This window comes from Nycticebus coucang, chromosome X, assembly GCF_027406575.1.
Source record: "Nycticebus coucang isolate mNycCou1 chromosome X, mNycCou1.pri, whole genome shotgun sequence".
Taxonomy (NCBI): Eukaryota; Metazoa; Chordata; class Mammalia; order Primates; family Lorisidae; genus Nycticebus; species Nycticebus coucang.
Genome location: NC_069804.1, coordinates 86422110 through 86446625, shown reverse-complemented (window position 1 = coordinate 86446625; position 24516 = coordinate 86422110). Strand labels below are relative to the sequence as shown.

The following is a 24516-nucleotide window of genomic DNA, read 5'->3' as shown; positions in this document are numbered from 1 at the left end:
AATATCTTCCAGCAAGACCATATTATTTGCAATCCCCCAATATGCTGTGATATTATGATATTTTATATATCTTTGTCACTACATAGTTCCATTTGCCCAGAAACCTCTCCTTCATTAAATCCTGGCTCAGACTTTCCCTTTCACATTTAATCATTGTCTCTTTGAGGTTATTTGATTTAAATAGTATACCTTTGACAATCCTAAAGTATATGTTCCCAGATCCCCAACTTCATGAATAATGGAACACCAAAGTATCCACTTCAGAACCTTAGAGCTAAAATAATTAATCAGGCTATTAAATATTGTAACTAAAACAAAACTGTGAATTTCATTATATCATGCATTTAGTAACATTAACCATAAAGTTAACTTAATTTGAAAACAGTAAATCTCTTATCATTTTGGGTCGTTTATTGCAAATATCACTATGACTAAAAAATGAAGAGTAACCTTGTAGAAATCCTTCCCCCCACACAGTAGTGACATGGAATGCAAATAAAACATGGATATCAGAAAAATGAGATTTTTCACATATCAGACCTTTGTAAATCATCGAAACGTGACAAATCCGTAAATGCCAAGAACCTACCTACTTCTGTTGCTGTATTAATACTTGCGTCAATGAACACCTATTGCTCCAATGAGAACATGAGCGTCTTGGGGACAGGCTCTCTGTTTTGTCATTCTTTTCATACCAAAGTTGACCTAACAGAAAGCAACTACTGCAAAAACATTTGTCGAATTAAACTGCCTCCTAATTGGTCTCCCTTCTTCCAGGACATCTTCACCTCCAAAATCCTGATAGTTCTATGAAAACACATCTATGATGTCACTCCATTACCCCAAACCTTTGATGGTTGTTCATAATCTACTTTACAGGATTATGTTCCCACAGCCTGGCAGGGCATGATCTTCACACCATGGCCTCACTTTTTACTCCAAGTCTCATTTTCAGCCTCTCCTTGACACACACACTTTTTTCAAGGCACACTAGCTGTTTCTGGAACACTTTTGGATTTTCATTATTCCATAACTTTGCAAATGCTGCTTTCTCTATCTGAAAGTTCCTCCCTCTCTCACCTGTCTGGAAAATTCTAAGCTATTAATAAAGCTTAGCTTAAATATCATTACCTTTGTAGTTTTCCCTAACCACTCCTAGAATCAGTCTCCCTCATTTGTTTTCCTCTACCAAGGTAGTTGCTTTGAAAATATACTAAGCTAATTCAGCATGGAGGGAAGGAGAGAGGGAAGGTGCGTTTGCCATGTCCATGGACTTACCATATAGTTCAAGCAGCAGTGTGGGGATGGGGCTAGATAACCTTTATCTCAAGAGATGCTAGGGTTTGCATCTTTCACGCTGTGTGTATGAACACTTGTGTGCGCCTGTGTGTGTGTGTAAGGGGTTGGGGGAGAGCAGTAAGAGGGAGAGAGAAGGGAGTGGGAGACAGAGACAGAGAGAAACAGAGATTTGCGAGAAAAGGGTGAACACAGTGCAGTAAAGCAGATGGGTGGAACCAAATCTCTTCTGCTTTACCGTTTTGCCCTGATTCTATCGCTGAAGCAAGATGAGGGGGAGGCGGAAAGGCAAGGGACTGCACTCCTCAGCGTGCCTAGCCTCAACTGCCTGATGGATCACCTTCACCTACATAACCAGTTTCCCCACACTATGACTCACGCATATTGTGCCTAGCAGAACGCACTCAGCTATGCAGCCCTCAGTTGGCATTGGCTTGGAGAGACCGTTCCCGCCAGGCTAGGCAGTAGAGCGCTGCACAGCGCACTGTCCCGCCTCCCAGCCTCCGCCCAAGCAGTTCCGACCCAGCGCCAGCAGGCCTGCTAGGTCGATCTTCGAGCCGCCGATGAGACGAAGTTGGAAGATGGCTCTGTCCTGGGGCCTGCGGTGCTCCCGCAGGGTACTGTCCTGGGCACCAGTGCTTGTTATTGTCCTTGTCGTGCTCTGGTCCTACTATGCCTACGTCTTTGAACTCTGCCTGGGTAAGTGGGGCTGGGCACCTAAGGTGGGGAAATTATACTCCATCACAATCATCTACCCTACCTTTAACACTGGTGTCCCCTGTGTTCTCAGACCTAACTCTGTGATTTTCCTTTCACTCCCTGACGCCAACCTCTGGCTTCGCACAATATTTCCCACGCCCTCCCTCAATGGTCCCACTATGTCGCTATCTCCTTCCACGTAGATTTTCTTATATCCTTGCTCTACCCACAATAATTTTCTGGCTCTTACCCGTAGGCCCCCCCTTTTTCTCATACAGGACAACCACTTGAACCTTGTGCTGTCATTATGGGAGTCCTCACCCTACCCAATTGAGGAAACAACATATCGTCTGTCCTTAAATTGTCCACTCATGCTACATATCCCACCAATGCATCGAACTAGGAGCCCCAACATTTTCCTTCCCACTAGAATCTTACTGGGATTCTGTATTAGAGATTCCCTACTAAGAACCCAAAAAACATTTCCTGTACTCTCTTACTAGCTCTCCTTTTCCCCACACTAGGATGAATACTTTCCCCACTATCCTCTCATACTGGCTGAAGTGCTTCATATCTTTGCCCACTTGTGACCGCACAGTACACCCTATTCTATCCTACTGTGATCTCCCCATTTCCATAGTGATAAGCCCTTTCTTCTCTTTTGGTGTGGATTCTCCTCATTTTCTCATGTTCTTTAATGTAATGGGAGGTTCTACAATACATCTTTTCCACTTACACTAGAGCCTCTGACTATCACACAGGGATTCCCTCCAGATTCCTGACTTCCTGCTTCAAGTAGCATTTAACTAGTTTCATATTATTTTCTGACATCTCATACTAATCAGTTCTGCTTCTGTCATGTGATGATCCTGCCTTTTCTCTGTCTTTTCCCATTAGGGTGATCTTTTTCCCCTTCCACAATCTCTCTCATACTTCATCAAAGAGTCTTTCTTGTCATCTTTTGGGAAAAACACACTCCTAACCTCCTGCAATGCTCTTCCACTATTAGCTCCAATTTCTTCCATCAACTTCCTTTGGGGTTTCTTATTATTATTTCCTCTTACTTCTTGTAGGATTGCATTTGTCCCATCTTCTCAAACTAAGAAAACCCCATTCTTTCCCCTCAGGGTTTCTAATATTTTCCACCTCTCCCAATGGAAGTGTCATTTCTTACTCCTCATTAGAGTACCCATTTTATTATTCTGTGGTCTTCCCTTGTACCCTGTTCCATCACACTAGGGAGCACTCAATCTCCTCCTTGTTTATACAATAGCTTGTGCATTCAAATTCAGAATTCCACAATATTTTTAGACACCACTCCCAAGTCCCTCCCCTATTATATTTTTCTATCTAGATTTCCCTGGTCACCTATCCTTATCATTAACAGCCTTGTAATGGCCTCATCAACTCTCTATGGAGTTTTCATATTATATCTTGTCTTATTACAATAGGACCCTACTTTTCTTACAGTAAAAATCTCCCCTTGCTCTCATCTTCTCACATCAAAGAATCCTTGTCTCATCTCAAAAGAGCTTCCACTAATATTCATTGTCACTTCAGTAAAATCCCACTGCCAGCATCCTTAAACTTGTGACCTACAATGTTCCCTATTAATTTGGAGTCAGGCGCTGACTCCAATAATAATTTCCTTCTCTTACATATTCACAAAGCAATGGTCTTCTCCAGGTAGATTGCCATGAACTGGAGAGGTAGGAGATAACTCTCTTTCCAATGTAGCACTTTCTTTAATAAATTCTGCACTGAGTTTGAATTTTTCTCACATTAGAGATATAATAGAAAATGCAGGAAGATCTCTCTGTCTCTCTCTTTTTTTATATATATATATATAAGAGGAAGGGCTTTATTTCAGCCTGCAAAGCTTACAGCATAGAAGAATTTGAAATGGTGATGCTCCTGACTGGCTCGGTCTTTCCCTTTTTATCTCCAGCCAAAAAGTTCCAACCCACAGGTACCATTCTCATTGGTCAGTTTGAATCAAGTGGGAGATGCTGTACCAGCCCCCACAGAACTACTGGATTTCACAGAAGCGGAAATTTTCAAGTTCAAGGAAGTTAAGTCTACAAATTCCCAAGAGCTGAGTCACCATGGAGAGGATCCTGCAGGTGGATCCTTGTGGTCTCCTTGAGAAGACCTTTTCTCTTGGATCTCACCCTTTTCAGGTATCCTCTTTCATTCCCCCCTTTTGAGACTCCATATATATTTTAATTTGGGGTCTCAATATCAGTTTGCTTCTGCAGGAGCCAGTATTAATCACTTTTCACATTTGACTTTACATCACTTTTCTATAAAAATCTAAGGCATAGAATAATTTATGATCTTTCCATAGTTTCTTTCCCAGTTGCTTCTGCTGCAACACCCTCACATGGCACTACAGGAAGTAAACTTCAGAGTTACCTGGCTTGGCTTTCCTATTTCGCTGGTCTGGACCAGCATTCAGATTTCAGGGACTGTGACTCCTTTCAGGTTCTCTACCCAGGACTTAATTGTTCCATGGTGATGGGCTAATATACAAATGAGTTTTGACTTTTCCCTGTGTCACACATAGAGTACTGTATCTGATTATGAGCACAAGCTGCCTTCTGGGTATCTTGGCATTCATAAAAGCTATAAAGAAGTCACCCTTTGTCCTATCTCAGTGGTGTGGCTACACAGATTACATCCCTCCTCCTCTTTCCCCAAAGTTCAAAGTCCAATTAAGACAAGTCCCATGAGGAGTTTCCTCAGGCTTCAGCCATGCATTGACCAAACAGCTGCCAGTATGCAGCTGGAGCAGGACATGTTGACTGTCTTAAGTTACCTTTGCTTCCCATGGGGCAATGAAACTCGCTTCATCCAGCTGTGAAGAATCCAGGTAAGGATCCTCTCAACCTTTGCTGCTGTGTGTGTGGTCAGGATGATGGTGTAAAGTCCTTTACCTTGGTTTGAGGAGGACCGGGTTCTGACCCTTGATATAGACTTGATTCCCTTGATCCTCCAGAGAGAAAGGATGTACAGACAGAAAAGATTAAATAGAACATGATTAATTACCCAAGCGGAGATTTTTCTTGTTACTCTTCCTACGGTTTCTATCGGTTCAATTTAGTCTCTCCCCCCTTAGTAACTTCATACAATGGTTTGGCTGTCTGTGTGTTTTACACAGTCTTTCACAGAAACTCTCAGGGCTTTCATCTGGCTTCTGCATGACCTCAGCCGCCTTGCATGTGTTTGTGGCTTTCTGTCTCCCTTATACTGACAGGGACAAAGTCAAGTTTGAGTTTAGTATAAGAGAATGAAAGGATTTAGCAGTTACCTACAAACATTTATAAGTTCTGGATTTTGAGGCTAAGGTTTACACAATGAGAACATTAATATTCCTACTTACAGACTTGGCACAGTTCTTAAGATAATACCTAGCTTTAATAGTCCCTACAGAACTGATTCAAAGTTTTAGAAAATTCAAGTGAACATTCCTGAACATCAGTTGGGTGTGGGGCCACTTATGAGGCTGTATTACATTCACATCATTTACTGGGAAATTCTCATTCAGATTCTAATTTTTCCTGAGGTATCTTTTAGACAAAGCAGATAACATTTAATACTGCAAAATAACTACTGTATGTAATTCTATACTCTTTGGCCAGTCTCTTAATCTTATTTAACAGATCAGTTTAGTTAAATAGTTATGTCTCATTTTTTGAGCTGACATTGCAGACAAGTCTGGAATTTAATACAGGTGGGCCATAGTATTAGTATTTCCCTCCTTTTGAACCATTTATTTCTCTTTACTAAAGAAAAATTATAGCAGAACTAACTTAGTTGCCAAAGTAAACTGTACCTTCAGTATACTGGGTTTGATTATTTGCATAAAGTGCAACAAGAATAATTAATAGCCATCTAGGCTTTTCTTCCCATTAAAATTGGCTTTGCTGGAACCTTTTATAAGGCATCTCAGGATAGAATTGAAAGCCTTCCATGAGCCATGCAGCCATAGGAGGTGAACCAATACTTCCCTAGGCCTTGTGAAGGGAGGTCCAATTCCACCCTCCGAGTTCATCTCAATCACACCACATCCACACACTCTCATACACCTCTCACCTGGTCTGTCCCAATTTAACACTCAGGGGTTGATCAAACCCCTGCTTTCACTCAAATTGTGGGCACCACAGATTGATCCTACCTTGTCTTAGACGTCTCCCAGTGCGGGTACCAGTTCCTGAATGCCAGTTCCTCCAGGTGTATGACTCCTTGAAGACCCACTGAGGAGGTGCTTTCTCCACCTAATCGAGGCATCCACACAAGGAGGCCAAGCTGTCTCCCTGGCATGCTCAGTGGTTCACGTTGCCCAGGCTGATCAGGGGTCCCCCACCTGGGTGTCCAGAGAATTGGCAGCAACTGCAAGGTGTGTGTTCTCTCAGTGGGTGATCTCGCTTCCTGGTCAGGGAACCAAAAATATTGCAGGAAGATGAGGTACAATGAAGAAAAAGAGCACCCAAACACCGTATTTATAAGAGGAAGGGCTTTATTTCAGCCAGCGGAGCTTACAGCATAGAAGAATTCAAAATGGCCACACTACTGGAAGATCTCTTAAAAATAAATTTCATTAGTTGCTTTCATAGATGTAAATTTAAGTTATTTTTCTTTTTTATCTCTGGTAGTGAGGCGCATTAAGCAGACTATGCAATTACTGGGAAGTTTTCTATTCTCAAACCTTACCACTTTGGCCTTTTTGAACGATTAATTGAAGGAACCAAAGTTGTGCTCCATTATTATAACTTTCTATATACTAATTTACTTAATCCTCATAATAACTATATGAGACAGATTCTATCATAATCCCCATTGTAATAATAACTATATGAGACAGATTCTTTACTATCCCCATCAGTTTACAGATGTGTAAGCTGAAGTACAGAAGAGCAAACTGAGGTAAAGACCAAGGTAGAATCAGTGCAAATATTCAGCTTTCTATGAGTTCTTATTTGGTCATATAATATTAAAAGCTGAAAAGAAGCTTAGGACTTACTTATTTTATTTATCATACTTGCACAGCACTTGTTACATGCCAGGCATTATTCATTATTTCTAATTGACTACACACACACACACACACGCACACTAATTCTTATAACAATCTTGAGGTGCATACTACCATCATGCCCAGTTTAAAACAAGTAAACTGAGGAATACACACATTAAGTAACTTTCCTGAGGTCACGGAGTTAGTAAATGGCCAGGATTGGATGGCAATTCTCACAGTATGGCTCTACAGCCCATGTTCTTAACTACCACACAATTTTTTTTTTTTTTGAGACAGAATTTCACTTTGTCACCCTTCGTAGAGTGTGGTGGTGTCATAGCTCACATCAACCTCAAACTCCTGGGCTCAAGTGATTCTCTTGTCTTAGCCTCCCAAGTAGCTGGGATTGCAGGTGCCTGGCACAACACCCAGCTATTTTTTAGAGAGGGGGTCTTGCACTTGCTTAGGTTGGTGTCAAACCTATGAGCTCAGGCATTTCACTCACCTTGGCTTCCCAGAATGCTAGGACTACAGGCGTAAGCCACAGTGCCTGGCCAACCACCACACAATTTTAACACCTTACCTCCTTTCAACTAACACAGAGGGCAAAATTTGTGACTCACTGGCCAGATGTAGTCTACAGATGTATAGTGTTTGGCCTTAACTATGTTTTCTTCACATTTTGCATCAGTTACCATTATTTAAAAGTCAGTAGAATAAGGCAGCCCTGATTTTCATTTCTGACTCCATCTGTCCATACTTTCATCATCATTTTGCAGTCTTTTAAGAATTTCAGAAAGGTTAAATCAAATTTTCTTAAAGTTACAGAGTAAATGGCGGAGAGTTGGGTGTCAAGGCTGCCTGATATCAAGAACATACCTTTTCCAACACAATCAAATTAATAGAATTATGTTTCAATGTGATGAAAAAAGTGATATAAATGACCTAACTTCTTTTTTTTTTCAAATTCACTCCACTTTATTTTATTTTATTTTATTTATTTTATTAAGTCTTTTGTACATAGATCATGAATACATTTATGCCATTTTCAGTGTGTTGATTATTTGTGCAAATTGGAGTGCTTACATCATACAAATCAACATAGCTTTCACCTCATTTACCCAAATATAGCATTAGGACCTTTGTGTTCTACACATGATAGATCCAACTTGTACTTGCAATGTGCTCCATAGGTGTGGTCCCCCTTCTGTCCCCTACTATCTCTCCCACTCCCACCCCTCCCCTCTTCCCCCACTTCCCTCCTTTATCCTAGGCTAAAGTTGTGTTTCATTTTTCATATGCAAGTGTGAGTGATTATAAATTGGTTTCACAGTAGTACTGAGGACATTGGATACTTTTTTCCTATTCCTGAGATACTTTACTAAAAAGAATATTTTCCAGCTCCATTCATGTAAACATAAAAGAGGTAAAGTCTCCAATTTTTTACTGCTGCATAGTATTCCATGGTATACATATACCACAATTTATTAATCCATTCATGGGTCAGTGGGCACTTGGGCTTCTTCCATGACTTGGCGATTATGAATTGAGCTGCAATGAACAATCTGGTGCAAATATCTTTATTGCCAAATGATTTTTGGTCCTTTGGATATACACCTAGAAGAGGAATTGCAGGATCAAATGGCAGGTCTACATTTAGATCCCTGAGTGTTCTCCAAACTTCCTTCCAAAAGGAACTTACTAGCTTGCATTCCCACAAGCAGTACAGATGTGTTCCCTTTTCTCCACATCCATGCCAACATCTCTTGTTTTGGGATTTTGTGATGTGGGTTACTCTTACTGGAGTTAGGTGGTATCTCAGAGTACTTTTAGTTTGCATTTCTCTGATGATTAAAGATGATGAGCTTTTTTTCATGTGTCTGTAGGCCATGTACCTGTCTTTAGAGATGCTTCTGTTCATTTCTAATGCCCACAATGAAATGGGATCACTTGTTTTTTGCTTAGTAATAAGTTTGAGTTCTCTGTGGATTCTGGTTATTAGACCTTTGTCAGAAGTGTAACTTGCAAAAATCCTCTCCCATTCTGAGGGCTGTCTATTTGCTTTACTTATTGTGTTCTTGGCAGTGCAGAAGCTTTTTAATTTGATCATATCCCAGTAGTGTATTTTTGATATTGCTTCAATTGCCCAGGGTGTCTTCCTCATGAAGTATTCTCCCAGGCCAATTATTTCAAGCATTTCCCCTTCCCCCCTCTCTAAGAATATTTATAGTTTCTTGTCTTAAGTTTAAGTCCTTTAACCAGTAAGAGTCAATTTTTGTTAGAGGAGAAAGGAGTGGGTCCAGTTTTAGTCTTCTACAAGTTGCCATCCAATTCATCCAGCATCATTTACTGAATAAGGAATCTTTCCCCCAATTTATATTTTTATTGGGCTTATCAAAAATCAAATGATGATAAGTGTCTGGTTCACCTCTTGGTCTTCAGTTCTGTTCCATACATCTACATCTCTATTTTTGTGCCAGTAAAATCCTCTTTTGATCACTATTGATTTATAGTATAGTCTGAAGTCTGGAAGCGTGATTCCTCCTGATTTGTTTTTATTTCTGAGTAATGTCTTGGCTATTCAAGGTTTTATCTGTTCCATATAAAACAAAGTACTAATTTTTCCAGGTCTTTAAAATATGACAGAGGTGCTTTAATAGGATCACATTAAATCTGTAGATTGCTTTACGTAGTATAGATATTTTAACAATGTTGATTCTTCCCAGTTATGAGCATGGTATATTTTTCCATTTGTTAACATCTTCAGCTATTTCTTTTTTCAGAGTTTCATAGTTCTCTTTATAGAGATCTTTCACGTCCTTAGTTAGATACACTCCCAGATATTTCATCTTCTTTGGGACTATTGTAAAGGGAATAGAGTCCTTGATTGTTTTTTCCCCTTGACTATTGTTGGTATATATAAAGGCTACAGATTTATGAATGTTAATTTTGTATCCTGAGATGTTACTATATTCCTTGATCACTTCTAGGAGTTTTGTAGTTGATTCCTTGGGATTTTCCAGATATATAATCATATTGTCTGTGGAGAGTGACAGTTTGATCTCCTCTGATTCTTTTTGAATCCCCTTGATTGTCTTCTCTTGCCTGATTGTGGTGGTTAAGACTTCCATTACCATGTTAAAAAGCAGTGGAGACAGTGGGCATTTTTGCCTGGTTCATGATCTGAGTGGAAACGATTTCAATTTTACTCCATTCACTATGATATTGGCTGTGGGTTTGCTGTAGATGGCCTCTATCAGTTTAAGAAATGTTCCTTTTATACCTATTTTCTTAAGCATTCTGATCAAGAAAGGATTCTGGATATTGTCAAAAGCTTTTTCTGCATCAATTGAGAGAATCATATGGTCTTTGTTTTTTAATTTGTTTATGTGATATGTTATATTTATGGATTTAGGTATATTTAACCATCCTTGGGACCCTGGGATGAAACCCACCTGTTCGTGGTGTATAATTTGTTTGATGTGTTTTGGATTCCGTTTGCTAGGATCTTATTGAATATTTATGCATCAATGTTCATTAGAGATATTGGTCTATAATTTTCTTGCTGGTTCTTTTCTTGTTTTGGGTATCAGGGTGATATTTGATTCATAGAATGTGTTGGGAAGTATTCCTTCTTTTTCTATGTTTTGGAAAAGATTAAGTAATATAGGTACTAGTTCCTCTTTAAAGGTTTGGTAGAATTGTGATGTGAAGCCATCTGGTCCTGGGCTTTTCTTTTTTGGGAGATTTCTTGTAGTTGATGCTATTTCAGAGCTTGTTATAGGCTTGTTCAACATTTCCACTTCTTTCTGGCTATGTCTAGGAGGGTTGCATGTTGCCAAGTATTGATCTTTTTCCTTTAGATTTTCATGCTTCTGAGAGTAGAGTTTTATGTAGTATTCATTAAGGATTTTTTTAATTTCTGAGGAGTCTGCCGTTTTTGGCCTTCATCATTTCCGATTGATGAAATTAGGGATTTTATTCTTCTACTTCTGGTTAGGTTAGCCAAAGGTTTATCTATTTTATTGACTTTTTCAAGAAACCAACTGTTTGGTTGATCTGTTGTATGATTGTTTTGTTTTCAATTTCATTTAGTTCTGCTCTAATTTTAGTTATTTCTTTTCTTCTGGGTTTAGGGTTGGAAACTTCTTCCTTTTCCAGTTGCTTGAGATGTCCAATTAAGTTATTGACTTCCTCTCTTTCCGTATTCTTGAGGAAGGCTTGCAATGCTATAAATTTTCCTCTTAGGACTGCCTTTGCAGTATCCCAGAGGTTCTGATATTTCATTTCTTCATTATTGTTTTGTTCCAAAAATTTGGTAATTTCCTTCTTAATCTTGTCTATGACCCAGCTATCATTCAGTATGAGGTTATTTAGTTTCCATGTTTTTGTATGTGTGTGGAGATTCCTCTTGTTACTATGTTCAACTTTTATTCCATGATGGTCCGAGAAAATACAAGGAATGATTTCTATGCTTTTAAATTTGCTAAGGTTAGACTTGTGACCTAAGATGTGATCAATTTTGGAGGATAATCCATGGGATAATGAGAAGAATGTGTATTCAGTTTTATTAGGATGAAATGTTCTGTAGATGTCTATTAGATGCAAATGTTGAATGGTTAAGTTTAGTCTAAAATTTCTTTGCTTAGCTTCTTTTTTGAGGATCTGTCCAACACTGCCAGAAGAATGTTAAAGTCTCCAACAATTATGGTGCTGGGGGAAATCAAGTTGCTCATGTCAGAGTTTCTCTTATAAATTGAGGTGCATTCTGGTTGGGTGCATAAATGTTGATAATTGAAATCTCATCATGTTGAGTGTTGCCCTTAACAAATAAGAAGTGACCATCATTATCTTTTCTTACTTTAATTGGTTTAAAGCCTATTGTATCTGTGAATAAAATTGCAACACCTGCTTTTTTTCTGATTTCCATTTGTCTGAATTGTAGATGACCGTCCCTTCACCCTGAGTCTATGTTTATATTTTAAGGTAAAGTGAGATTCTTGAATGCAGCAGATGTCTGGCCTGAGTTTTTGTATCCAGTCAGCCAACCTGTGTCTCTTTAGAGGTCAATTTAAGTCATTCACATTAATTGAGATTAATGATAAGCCAGATAGAGTTTTGGGTATCGAATTTTTCAAAAGTCCAGTGGACATTTTTAATCCTTTCGCCATTATGGAAGTTAGAATTTGATCAAACATTTCTGAGTGTGTTTGCTTTTGTGGTGGAGGGTTGTGTTGTTCATTATGGAGGATAGGTCTGAGAATAAATATCCTGAAGAGCTGGTTTAGTTATGGCAAATTTCTTCAACATGTGAATGTCATTAAAGTATTTAATTTCTCCATCATAGATGAAACTCAGTTTAGCTGAATACATAATCCCGGGTTGAAAGTTATTTTGTTTAAGGAGATTAAAGATCGATGAACACCCTCTTCTGGCTTGAAAGGTTTCAGTAGAGAGATCTGCAGTCATTCTAATGTTCTTCTGCTTGTATGTAATGCTTTTGTTGTGTCTTACAGTTTACAGAATTTTCTCCTTCATATTAACTTTAGGTAAGTTAATTATAATGTGTGTATGAGAATTTTTCTTTGGGTTGAGTCATGCAGGTGTTTTAAAACTGTCTGCTATCTGAATTTTAGAATCTCTTGGCATGTCTGGAAAGTTCTGTTTAATTATTTCATGAAGCAACGCATCTGTATCAACTTCATCACTTTCAGGTATTCCTATAATGCGAACATTAGATCTCTTTGAATTATCCCAGAGTTCTTTGAGAGAATGATCAATTTTGTTCTCCACATTTTTTCCTCTTTGAGCATTTGGGAGTGTTCAAAAGCTTTGTCTTCAATGTCAGAGATCCTTTCTTCTGCCTGTTCCATTCTGTTACTGTGGGATTCTACTGTATTTTTTAGATCTTTGAGGGCTGCAAAGTCTTGCTTCAATGTGTCAAAATCTTTGGTCATTTTGTCTTTAAATTGATTGAATTCTTGAGACATCTTTTGAATTTCTGCTTTGAATTCTAATTCCATCATTTCCTCCATTTTGTTGATCTTATTTGGTATACAAACTTGAACTCGATTTCTGACATCTCAGCCATTTGTTTGTGAATGGGAACTAGTGCTGTGTCTGCTTTAACATTTCTTGGGGAAGTTGATCTACTCTGATTATTCATGTTGCCAGAGTTTTCCCACTGATTCCTCCTCATGATTGTTTTTCACTGTAGGCTAGGTGGTCAGGTAAGGTGCAGTTGGATTTGGGTTTCCTGTAGTTGTGGTTAACCATCCCTTTGTTAACAATCTGAGACTGATGACTGCAGCTTTTTCCCCTTTAGCTTTTCAAAGGCTGTGGAAACCTGCTTGGTATGGTGGGGTTAGGTGGCTCTGTTTTGTATTCAGCTGGTTCTTGTCTGATCCTGGTGGATCAGTGACTCTGGTGAAGTCTTAGCTGAAGATTGCTTTCTTGCAGGTGCAGCTTGCCTCAGCAGAGGTGACCTGGAGTTATCTCACTTCTCTCTCAGCTCAGCTCTTCAGCTTAATTGGTACTTTTTGGATGTTATCTTTCCCTCTGGGCAGGAGCTTCTGTGGTGGCTGCTTCCAGTCAGCCATCTTGCCCCCTCCTTCAAATGACCTAACTTCTTTATAGAGATAGAACCTGATGTCTTTCTTCTTAATGTCAAGTTAAGAGCTGAAACTGAAAGTGATATTTGTGTCATATAATTTTGACAGTTTGAATTGTGCTAGTTACTAGCCAGAAGGCAAGTTACCCAATCTCTTTCAACCTCAGTTGCCTCACATGTACTTTGCTTAGACAGTTGTTCATTCATACCACAAATACTTGTTTCTCACTTACTATAAGCCAAACATTACTGTTGTAAGGTTTAAATAACATAGTGTCTAAAAAGCATGAATCACAGTTTACAACATATTTTAAGAGCTCATTAGATAGTAACTTGATATTTCTCTTATTAATAAGGATATAAAGGTTTCTTCTTGACTCAGGAGAATAACATGTTTAGACTTTTAGAGAGGAAAGACAGTAACAGTATCTATTTTATTGGAGTAAAAGATAAGATAAAACTAACCATTTTAAAGTGTGTACTTCAGTACTATTTAGTACTTTCACAGTGTTCTGCAATTATCACCTCTATGCAGTTCCAAAACATTTTTGTCAGCCCAAAAGAAAACCTCATAAACATCAAGCAGTCACTCCTTCTTTCCTCCCCTAACCCCAGTCCTTGCAAGCCATTAGACTGCATATGTTTGTATAAATTTATCTATTCTGGATATTTGTATAAATAGAATCATATTGTATGTGTCCTTTTGTGTCTAGCTGATTTTAATTTGCATAATATTTTCAAGATCCTTCTGCATTGTTACATATGGGAGTAATTTATTCCTTTTTATGACTAATATTGTGTATGTATATTTGTTGATGGACATTTGGGCTGTTTCCACATTTTGTATATTCTGAATAGTGCTGTTATGAGCATTTGTGTACAAGTATTTGTTTGAATATTGATCTTTAATTCTCTTGAGTATATACCAAGGAGAAGAATGGAAATTAATTGTTGTACTATATGATAATTCTGTTTAACTTTTGGAGGAACCACCAAATTATTTTCCACAGTGTCTAAACATTTTACATTTCCACCAGCAGTGTAGGAGGGTTCTAACTTCCCTTTATTCACACCGAGACTTTTTGTTTTCCATTTATTAATTATAGTTATATCAGAGGGCATCTAATTGTGTTTGATTTGTATTTCTCTAATGACTAAAGATATTGAGCATCTTTCCATGCAGTTGTTGGCCATTTGTATATCTTCCTTGAACAAAAGTGTCTTTTCAAGGTATTGTCCATTTTTAATTTGGGTTGTCCTTTTGTTGTCGAATTATAATATCTCCTTATATATTCTGAATATTTGACCTTTATCAGATAAATTATTTGCAGATATTTCCTTCCATTCCATGGGCTATACTTTGATTTTCTTGATAGTATCGTTTTATACACAATTTTTTTATTTTGATAAATTCAATTTATCTATTTTTGCTTTTATCTCCTGTGCTTTTATTGTCATATCTAAGAATCCATCACCAAATGCAAGTCCTGAAGATTCACCCCTGTATTTATTTGTAGGAGGTTTTTTTTTTTTTTACTTTTAGCTCTTACATTTAAATCTTTGATCTATTTTGAGTTAATTTTTGTATGTGATATAAGGTAGGAGTCCAGGTTTATTTTATTTCATTTTATTTATTTTATTTTATTGTACTTGTGGCTACCTAGTTGTTCCCACGTCATTTGTAGAAGAGACTATTCTTTCTCCATTGTACGGTCTTGACATGACTGTCAACTGACCGTAGATATTTACATTTATTTTTGGACCCTTAATTCTGTTCCATTCATTTATTTGCCTATTCTTCCATTAAGAACCACACTGCATTGATAATTTTACCTTTTTAATAAATTTTGAAATCAAGAAGTGTGATTCTACCAAGTTTATTTTTCTTTTTTAAAATTATTTTGTTTATTCAGATTCCCCTTGCTGTTCCATATGAATTTTATGTTTAGATTTTCCACTCTTCATACAAAAGTTAGAATTTTGATAGGAATTGCACTTAATCTGTACATTGCTTTGGAAAGAATTGGCATCTTAACTATATCAAATATTCCAGTCCATGAACATGGAATGCCTTTATCTGTATTTAGGTCTTTAATTGCTTTGAGCAGTGTTTTATAATTTTCAATATATTAGTTTTCAGCCTCCTTGGTTAAATTTATTTCTAAATTTTTATTCCTTTTGATGTTATTATAAATGGAATTATCTTATTAATTTCCTTTATTGGTAGTTTATTGCTGGTATGCATGTATATAGCAATATAATTGACTTGGGGTGTTGTTCTTGCATTCTGCTACTTTGATGAATTTGTTCATCAGCACTAACATTGTTCTGTTAATTCTTTGTAATTGTCTATACAGAGAACCATGTCATCTGCAAACAAAGATAATTTTGCTGCTTTCCAATTTGGATGCCTTTAATTTCTTTTTCCTGCCTAATTTTACTGGCCTGAATTTCACTGGTATAACCAATGGAATGGAAGCAAATATCATCCAGCACAATGTTGAATAGAAGTGGTAAAACAGGGAACCTGGTCCTGTTTCTGCTCTTAGAAGGAAAGCTTTCAGTCTTTCACCATTGAGTGTATTGATGTTACCTGTGGGAGTTACATAAATGCCTTTTATCAAGTTAAGGACGTTCCCTTCTATAAATAATTCCTTGAGCATTTTTTTCATTAAAGTATGCAGAATATTGTCAAATGCTTTCCCAGCATTATTTGAGATAATCACATGGAGCTTTTCCTTCATTCTATCAACATAATATATTGCATGATTGATTTTTGTATGTTCAATTGCCTTTACATTTCTTGAATAAATTCCACTTGATTAGGCTGTATAATACTCTATTGTCACAAATTACATATTTATGCATTGTATGTCACTTAACATGAATTTAGCATTATTGTTTTATGCATATATATTTTAAGTTGTATAGTAAATAGACTTAAAAAACAAAAATGCAATGCTACCAGCTTGTGTATTTACCTATATAGTTAACTTTATCAGTGTTCTTTGTTTCCTTGTAAAGCTTCAATTACAATTACTGCCCTTTCATTTTTCTTGAAGAACTCCTTTTGGCATTTCTTTCTCTTTTTTTTTCTTATATAATGTTCTTTCTTCTTATTATTTATTATTATTAAATCATAAACACAAAGATCATGTATACATTAATACATTATAGGGTACAATGTGATTTCATGTAGAATTAGGAATGCTTACATCAGCGTTTCTACTAGTAACTCCCTCAGTTTTGTTTATGTAGGAATGCCTTATTTTCTCTCTTTTTTTTTTTTTTTAAGTGTAATGTTGCTGGATAGAGAATTCTTCATTGATTGATTTTTTTTTCTTTCATAACTTTAAATATGACATTTTATTGCCTTGTGGACTGTATGGCTTCTGAGAGAAATCAGCTATTGGTCTTATTGAGTGTTTCTTGTATGTAAAAAGTCACCTTTTCCTGATTTAAACATTTTCTTTTCATATTTTTCTTTTGCTTGTTTGACCATAATGTGTTAAAGTGTGTATGTCCTTTAATTTATTTTATGTTGAGATTCATGTCTTTATCAAATTTGGGAAGTTTATAGCCATTGTTTTCTCAAATACACTCTCCATTCTCTCCTTTCTGTCTCTCTAGAAGTCCCATTATTATGCTTGATGGTGTCCTACAGGTCCTATAGACTCTGTACATTAATTTTTTTTCTAATTCTGCTCCTCAGACTGAATAATTTCAATTGAACTGTCTTTCTGTTCACTGACTCTTACTTTTGTCTGCCCAAATCTATTGTCTATGGCTTCCTTTAGCTTTTTGGGCATATTTGAGACAGTTGATTTAAATCTTTCTCTAGTAGTCCAATGCCTGGGTTCCTCATGGACAATTTCTATTAATTTCTTTTTTCCTGTCAATAGGCCATACTGTTTTGTTTCTTTGCTTGCTTTCTACGTTTTTTGTTTAAAAACTGTATATTTTGAATATTGTAACATGATGACAATGGAAATTGGTTTCACCTCCTTTGTGATTCCTTCTTGCTGTTTGTAAGTTGTTGTACATTGTTTTGTGACCTTAATATTCTATATTCAAAAGACTGTATTCTTTGTTGTGTGTGGTCTCTGAAGTTTGTTTTAAACCTGTAGTCAGTAGTTTGACAGAGATTTTATGAATAGTTGAAATAAACAAGTAGAATAGATAAGAAAATATACTTTCCAGACTTTGCAGATTATCTCTGAATTGGAATATTCTTCATCCCCTTAGACAGGTTATTTGTAACTGTGCCTTAACCATCACTCTTTGCTTTGCAGTGCCTTAACACCAGCTGGAAATGAAAGCTAAGAGTCTTCTCAGGGCTTTTCTGAGCGTGCATCCCATATTGGGTGTGTGCATATCCTTCACAGTTCTGTAGTACACACAGTAGCATTTAAATGTCCTTGTTCCCCTATCTACCTCCTTTGTTAACCTCTTTCTTCCTAGGCTTTTTGGTCTATCTGCTAACTGTGTTTCCTTTCCTAACACTTCTGTGGTGAATACGTATCCCATCAAATGCTTCTGACAAAAGCCACCTAGGAAACTGCCTTAGTCTTGGAAATACTCTGAGTCAGACAAAACACAGGGAAGACTTTGAATTGGTTTTGAGTGAGCTACTGGATGGTTGAGGCTCACCAACCATCCTTATTCTTTGAAAATATTGAAATATTGTCTTTATTTGAAAATATTGTCCTTATTTCTCCTTCTGATGTTGGCAATATGTACCAGGTATGGGCTTATCATCCTCACAGCCTTTGCTGAGCTGGTATGTGGAGGATTATAGGAAGCCTATTTTAAATGTCAAAACAATCTCTTACTATAAAACAACAGCTTTTTTCTTCACCAAATCTTCTGCCCTGGTTGTTGTAAGATTTTTACTAGATTTCACTATTCTGTCAAATTTGAGTCTGACAGTTTTTCCCAGATCATTAGTTGCTTTTGGGGAGAGATGGAAGTCTGAAATTCCTTACTCTGTCATTTTGGTGACCTACAATATCCAGTTTGAGATAAAAAAATAGAATGGTCAAGTAAATAATTCTACTCAAAAAAAAAAAAAAAGAAAAGAAAAGAAAAGAAATGCAACAAAGAAAGTTAGAAGAAATGAAAACCAATAAGTCAAAAAACAGAAGGAACATTTTCTAGAAACCAAGTTTCTACAGAAGTAAAAGCTATCCATCCAACCCTATATGAATTATGGTATTGCTACATCTAAAACATTTTTGTGTTAACCACATGTTAAATAGTTAAGTGTATGAACCTGATGAGTAAGATATAATACCAGACTTCTAAAATAAATCCAATGGTTCTTAAACCTGTCTGGTAATCAGAATCACCTGCTGAAGTATTTTAAAATACAAATTCCTATACTTCTGCTCAGAGACTTATTAAGTGAAGATGGACGTAGAATCTATATTTGTATCATGTTCCCTAAATAATTATTAAGATAATCTAGGTATGAGAATTACTGCCTAAAAAATATATGAGTGGCAAGTTTTCATAACATTTTCAGAGGAATGGATGAAGACTGACATGATTAGCTTGCTTTCAACTGCAGAGAACACCCAGAAATGTATCTCAGTTCCCCATTTCAAATTTTATTCCCTCTCTAACCTAGAATCTAATAAACATCTAAGGGAAAAAGTAGAAACCAAAGTTATTCATTTTGACATTGAATGAATTATTTTTAAGCTATCATATGTAATTTTGGCAATCCATAATTTTTTTTTCTTTTTTTTAGAGACAGAGTCTCACTTTATTGCCCTTGGTAGAGTGCTGTGGTGTCACAGCTCACAGCAACCTCCAACTACTGGGCTTAAGTGATTCTCTTGCCTCAACTTCCTGAATAGCTGAGACTACAGGCGCCTGCTAGAATGCCTGGCTATTTTTTTGTTGCAGTTTGGCCGGGTCCAGGTTCGAACCCACTGCCCTCGGTAGATGGGGCCAGCACCCTACCCATTGAGCCACAGGTACCACCCAATCCATAATATTTTTAATAAGAATTATTTCATCCTAAACTATTGAAAAATTTCACTGGACCATTCACCTTTCTCAGAAAAATGATAATAAATAACTAACAATAATTGATTACTATGTGCATAGCACCCATGTACTGTACATATTTTATCATTTAATTCTTATAACCACCTGATAACATAAATTACATTATACTTATTTTACAAATGTGGAAAGCAAGGCACAGAATGATTAAATAACTTACTCAAAGCCGCAGAACAAGTAAGTGTCAGAGTCAGAATATGAATTCATATGAATGTGTGTAATGCATATCGTAATAATAAACTCCCTCCCCAAACATGTTATTAAAAGAGAACTTCATACTGCAAGTGAGCACTCATCTCACTGGTCTCCTAATATTTTCAAACTCCCTTCCCTCCCTTCACAAGTCCTTTTGAATTATAACGATTCAGTAGCCACTAGCCAAATGTAGCTAGTAAATACTTGAAATCATAATTGAGTTGTGCTGGAGCATATAATACACACTAGTTTTCAAAAAACATACTGCTATATATATATTTATAAAATAAAATAAATTTATAAAATAAAATAAAAATAATTTATAAAATTACATATTTATATATAAATTAACATATTTATTATATATATTTAAATATATATTTAGTAACTTTTCTGGATAACATGTTGAAATGAAAATATTTTGATATATTGGACTATACAACATATATTATTAAAATCAATTTTACTTGACATTTTTTAACTTTTTAAAATGTTCCTACCAGAAAATATAACCTACCTGGCTCACATTGTGTATCTGTTGGATAGAACTTCGATAGAGTTTCTTCTATGTCCTTTCTATGATTGTTGACCATCCACATCTAAGACAAAATTAGACTATTCTATCTGTACCCTTCAGTGACCCCCTACAATATACATCTATCTAAAGGAAGTGATAAGATATGCTTTGGTTTTAACACAAGTTTTCTGTGATGAAAAGCCATTCTATATATTCCATTCTTTCATAACTTTTCTCCATATATAGTTGCAAAGAATCAGTGAGTAGATGATAGAAAAAAGGAGAGACAGTGCAAAAACCTATTTGATGATAATTTCAGTCATTTAACTTAAGCATTAGCAACCTGAAATTTAAAGAAACAGGGTAGGTATATAATTACATGTATCACCACATTGCTCTGTAATCATGCATGACAAGTTACCAATAGAATGGCCAAAAGTACACTTATGACTGAAGTATTTTAGCCTTTTTCTTTAATAGTGTAAAAGGCAACATTAGAAAAATAAAGGAAAAGTAGAACTACCAAAATAAGTGCCACAATATTTTAGAAGGAAGACCTATTTTTTTCCTCAGATGTACGTAACTTGAAATAGGGAAGATTGCAAGAAAACATTTATTCCTTTGATTTACTGACTTTTTTATAGAATTTCAGGGAAATTTTAAAGTCTTGAAAAAGACTTTAAAAGTCAAGCCTACTGCCAAACTAACATTTGAATGTCCTCTACAATATTTTCAAGTCTTTGTAGTGGAAAACTCTCTTCCCAAGGCTACTGGTTATCCTCATCATCATTATCACCACTGATATCATCTTTTTGTATTATATTAACCTAAAATGTGTTAACCCTACAGCTTCTTATCATTAGTTCTATTTCTTTCTTCTGCTCTTGGATCATGTAAACTAGTCACATTTGCACATCAGAGTCCTGTCATTACTTAAAGATAAGTTGTCTTCCACCTGCAGAACTCGCTGGTTTCCACTCATTCTTCTATATACACATTTTTTTCCCCAACATCTACAAGTAGTAGATGATCTTCCCTCACTCATAATGTTGTAATAAGTGGCCAAGCAAATGGGAGTTAGGACCTCTACCTCTTGTTTAGTAGCAATTGTTCATCCAGAGGTAGAAGGAGATAAACCAAACAGCAATTTATCACTCCTTATTAATACTGATCTTCAAACAACTCTGCTCTCTCTCACTCCATTTTAAAGAGATGTTGTTAGCCCAGTTCAGGGGATACTGATATCAATGCAGGCATGCAACATGTATGCACAAAAATCACAAAGTCCCACGCTGACCCATCAAAGCTTCTTGTTTATACTTCCATTGTATTGTCAAGGTAGTGTATGTACCTCTTTCAAGCATTCTTAACTGTAAAAAAAGGAGTATGTATCAGTCTCTAGGCAGGTTTGTTAGAAAGAAAGAAAAAGAAAAACATTGCATGATCAGATTTTTATTACAGTCAAAATGTAACATTTTTAACAATGTCCATTCAAATAATTATAAAGAAAAAATTTTAAAGACTTGAGAAAAGTAGACCAGCATATGAAGAGAATGAGAAAACATGACTGATGAAATGCCTGAGGAAATAGCCCATAGAACGTAGTTGCATTCTGTGTGGATATTTTTCTTATTCTTAAGTGTTGATTGTTTTGTATGAAAACAATCTTAATTAAAAAGCTTCCTAAGATTGAGCGATATGCCTCATAATTGTGTTTACCTTAGCAACCAGGACAAAGACACACAGGTAGTAAATACAGGTAAGTAAAGACAGGTAGGCCTCTGGCTCGGCACCTGTAGCTCAAGCGGCTACACCAGAACTGGCGGGTTCAAATCCAGCTTGGACCTGCCAAACAACAATGACAACTACAACCAAAAAGTAGCCAGGCGTTGAGGTGGGCACCTGTAGTCCCAGCTACCTGGGAAACTGAGGCATGAGAATCATGTAAGCCTAGGAGTTGGAGGTTGCTATGAGCTGCGATGCCACAACATTCTACCCAGGGCGACAGCTTGAGGCTCTGTCTCAGAAAAAAGAAAGGAAGGCCTCATTTTGTACAAATGACATTCTGAACAAAAGTTTGGGTTTATCACAGTAAGCCAGCAAAGAATGATTGAGGGAGTTTGACATAGTATGTGGGAAGAGCCTCGGAGGATAGAATCTACTCCCAACTCTACCACTAACTTGCTCTATAACCTTAGACAAATCATTTGATACTATGTAGTCCATTGTTTACCATCAATAAAATGAGATATATAAACCAGATAATTACTAAAATTCTTTCCATTTATGATATCCTGTGAAATCTTAGTTAAAATAATAATAATTAATATTCATTAAGCACTTGTACTAGATACTGTACTAAACAGTATTTATATACATTAACTCATTTAATTCTTAAATAACCTCGTGAGGTAGATACTGTTAGGGAACTTAAGGAACTTTCCCAGGGTCACAAACTATTATACCTGGTCTAACCTACTCTGACTTCAGAGCTGGTATGTAGCATCCATACTACCTTACCTCCAAAAATACAAGAGAAACTTAGTATTTAAAGTATTTAAACTTAGTGGATACTGTAGGATGTGGAAATAATTGTGTCCTAATTTAAAGCTTTTATGTTCTTACTCCCATGTTATAAAGCTTGAATTTTTCCACTTATTGGAGTTTTTAAAAAATCAGGTTGTACCCTATATTTTTGAATAAGTAGAAATTCTTAATTACTGAAAGTTTAAGATGAAGGAAGGTAGTAAAGGCATCCTTGCCTTTCCACATCTTTGGCTGATGGTTTCCTGAAGTATAATTGTACAAATTTCTCAAAAATTATGCTATATAAAAGTGAGTTTAAAAAGACATAAATATATAACTAATTTTAAATATAACTAATTTTGATATCTCTTTCCCTCTCTCTCTCCTCCCTGCTTTCCCCACAGTGACTGTCTTGAGCCCAGCAGAAAAAGGTAAGACAATGTTGTAAATTATATTGGTCAGGACTGTATCCTTTTATCTTTCTAAAAGTAAATTACATAAAATCCTGCAAATTGAGCAACTTCCCCAGGAATACACTTGGGTAAATGGATAGTTTAGGATGACAGTTTTCAACAAGCTTACCCAGACATAGAGCAGAGCAACATACAAGGCTGTTCTAGTTGGCTGTATAAAAGGGATAAGAATTTACAAAGATTTGTGGTAGGGAAGGACAAAGGTAACCACTCTGTCATAGTGACCTTAGGCTCTTTCTTGTTTCATCACTGTTGTCCTAGATAACTTGTCTTTCTTCCCAATCCTTCTCTTTTCAAGGCATGGACTAAGGCCCCTACATAGGGGCATTTATAAGCTAATTTATTCACCATCACAGTTCTGGTATATTTACTGTGCCCCTCTCAACTCGTCACCATAATCTTTACTTGACCTTTGTACTACCTTTGTAAAGAGACTGAGGGATTTTCCATTGAAAACAGTGTAAACTTTGTATTATTTTATCAGTAATAATCATGAATATGTAGCCACTTTATGTAGACACTGAATTCTCACTTCATAGGAATTGTTATAATTCATTAACCTACCTAGAATTCATAGTATGCTGTTCTAAAGCTCTAGTTTGCTATTAGTCACTAAACAGAGGCATTGACTATAGAGGCAACAGAGCAGAGTCATAGGAAGATTGTAGACCACCATAGTATTTAAAAGTGTATATTCTGGAGTTAGAATGTCTGAATTAAAATCCTGACTCTGGGCCAGGCACAGTGGTTCACACTTGTAACTCTAGCACTCTGGGACCCCAAGGTGAGAGGATCACTTGAGTTCAGAGGCTCAAGACCAACCTGAGCAAGAGCAATACCTCATTTATTAAAAAAAAAAAAAAATTAAAAAATCAGGTGTGCATGATGGTGTGCTCCCATAGTCCTAGTTACTGAGGAGGCTGAGGTAGGAGGATTGCTTGAGCCCAGGAGTTTGAGGTTGTTGTGACCTATGATGATGCTATGGCACTCTTGCCAGGGCCACAGAGTAAGAGTCTGTCTCAAAAAATAATCCTAGCCCTGATACTTCCTAGTAAATTATTTCACCTCCTTGTATACATTTTATTCATGTGTAGAATAGAAATTATAGTTA

General features: G+C 36.5%; 1 protein-coding gene across 7 annotated transcripts in view; it reads left to right on the top strand.

The window, feature by feature from the left end:
- Positions 1-1635: 1635 nt before the first annotated feature.
- The window catches only part of ZDHHC15 (zinc finger DHHC-type palmitoyltransferase 15), a 266553-nt gene continuing 243672 nt past the window's right edge, over positions 1636-24516 (top strand). For 6 of the 7 annotated variants that reach the window (XR_008377646.1, XR_008377645.1, XR_008377643.1 and 3 more), the window contains exons 1-2: positions 1636-1995; positions 23337-23363. Coding sequence is in view for 1 of the 7 variants with exons in the window: in XM_053580276.1 (XP_053436251.1) it covers positions 1860-1995; positions 23337-23363 (163 nt within the window). In the remaining 6 variants the exon portion in view is untranslated. The remainder of the gene's footprint in view (positions 1996-23336; positions 23364-24516) is intronic. The other variant, XR_008377647.1, reaches the window with a different exon arrangement.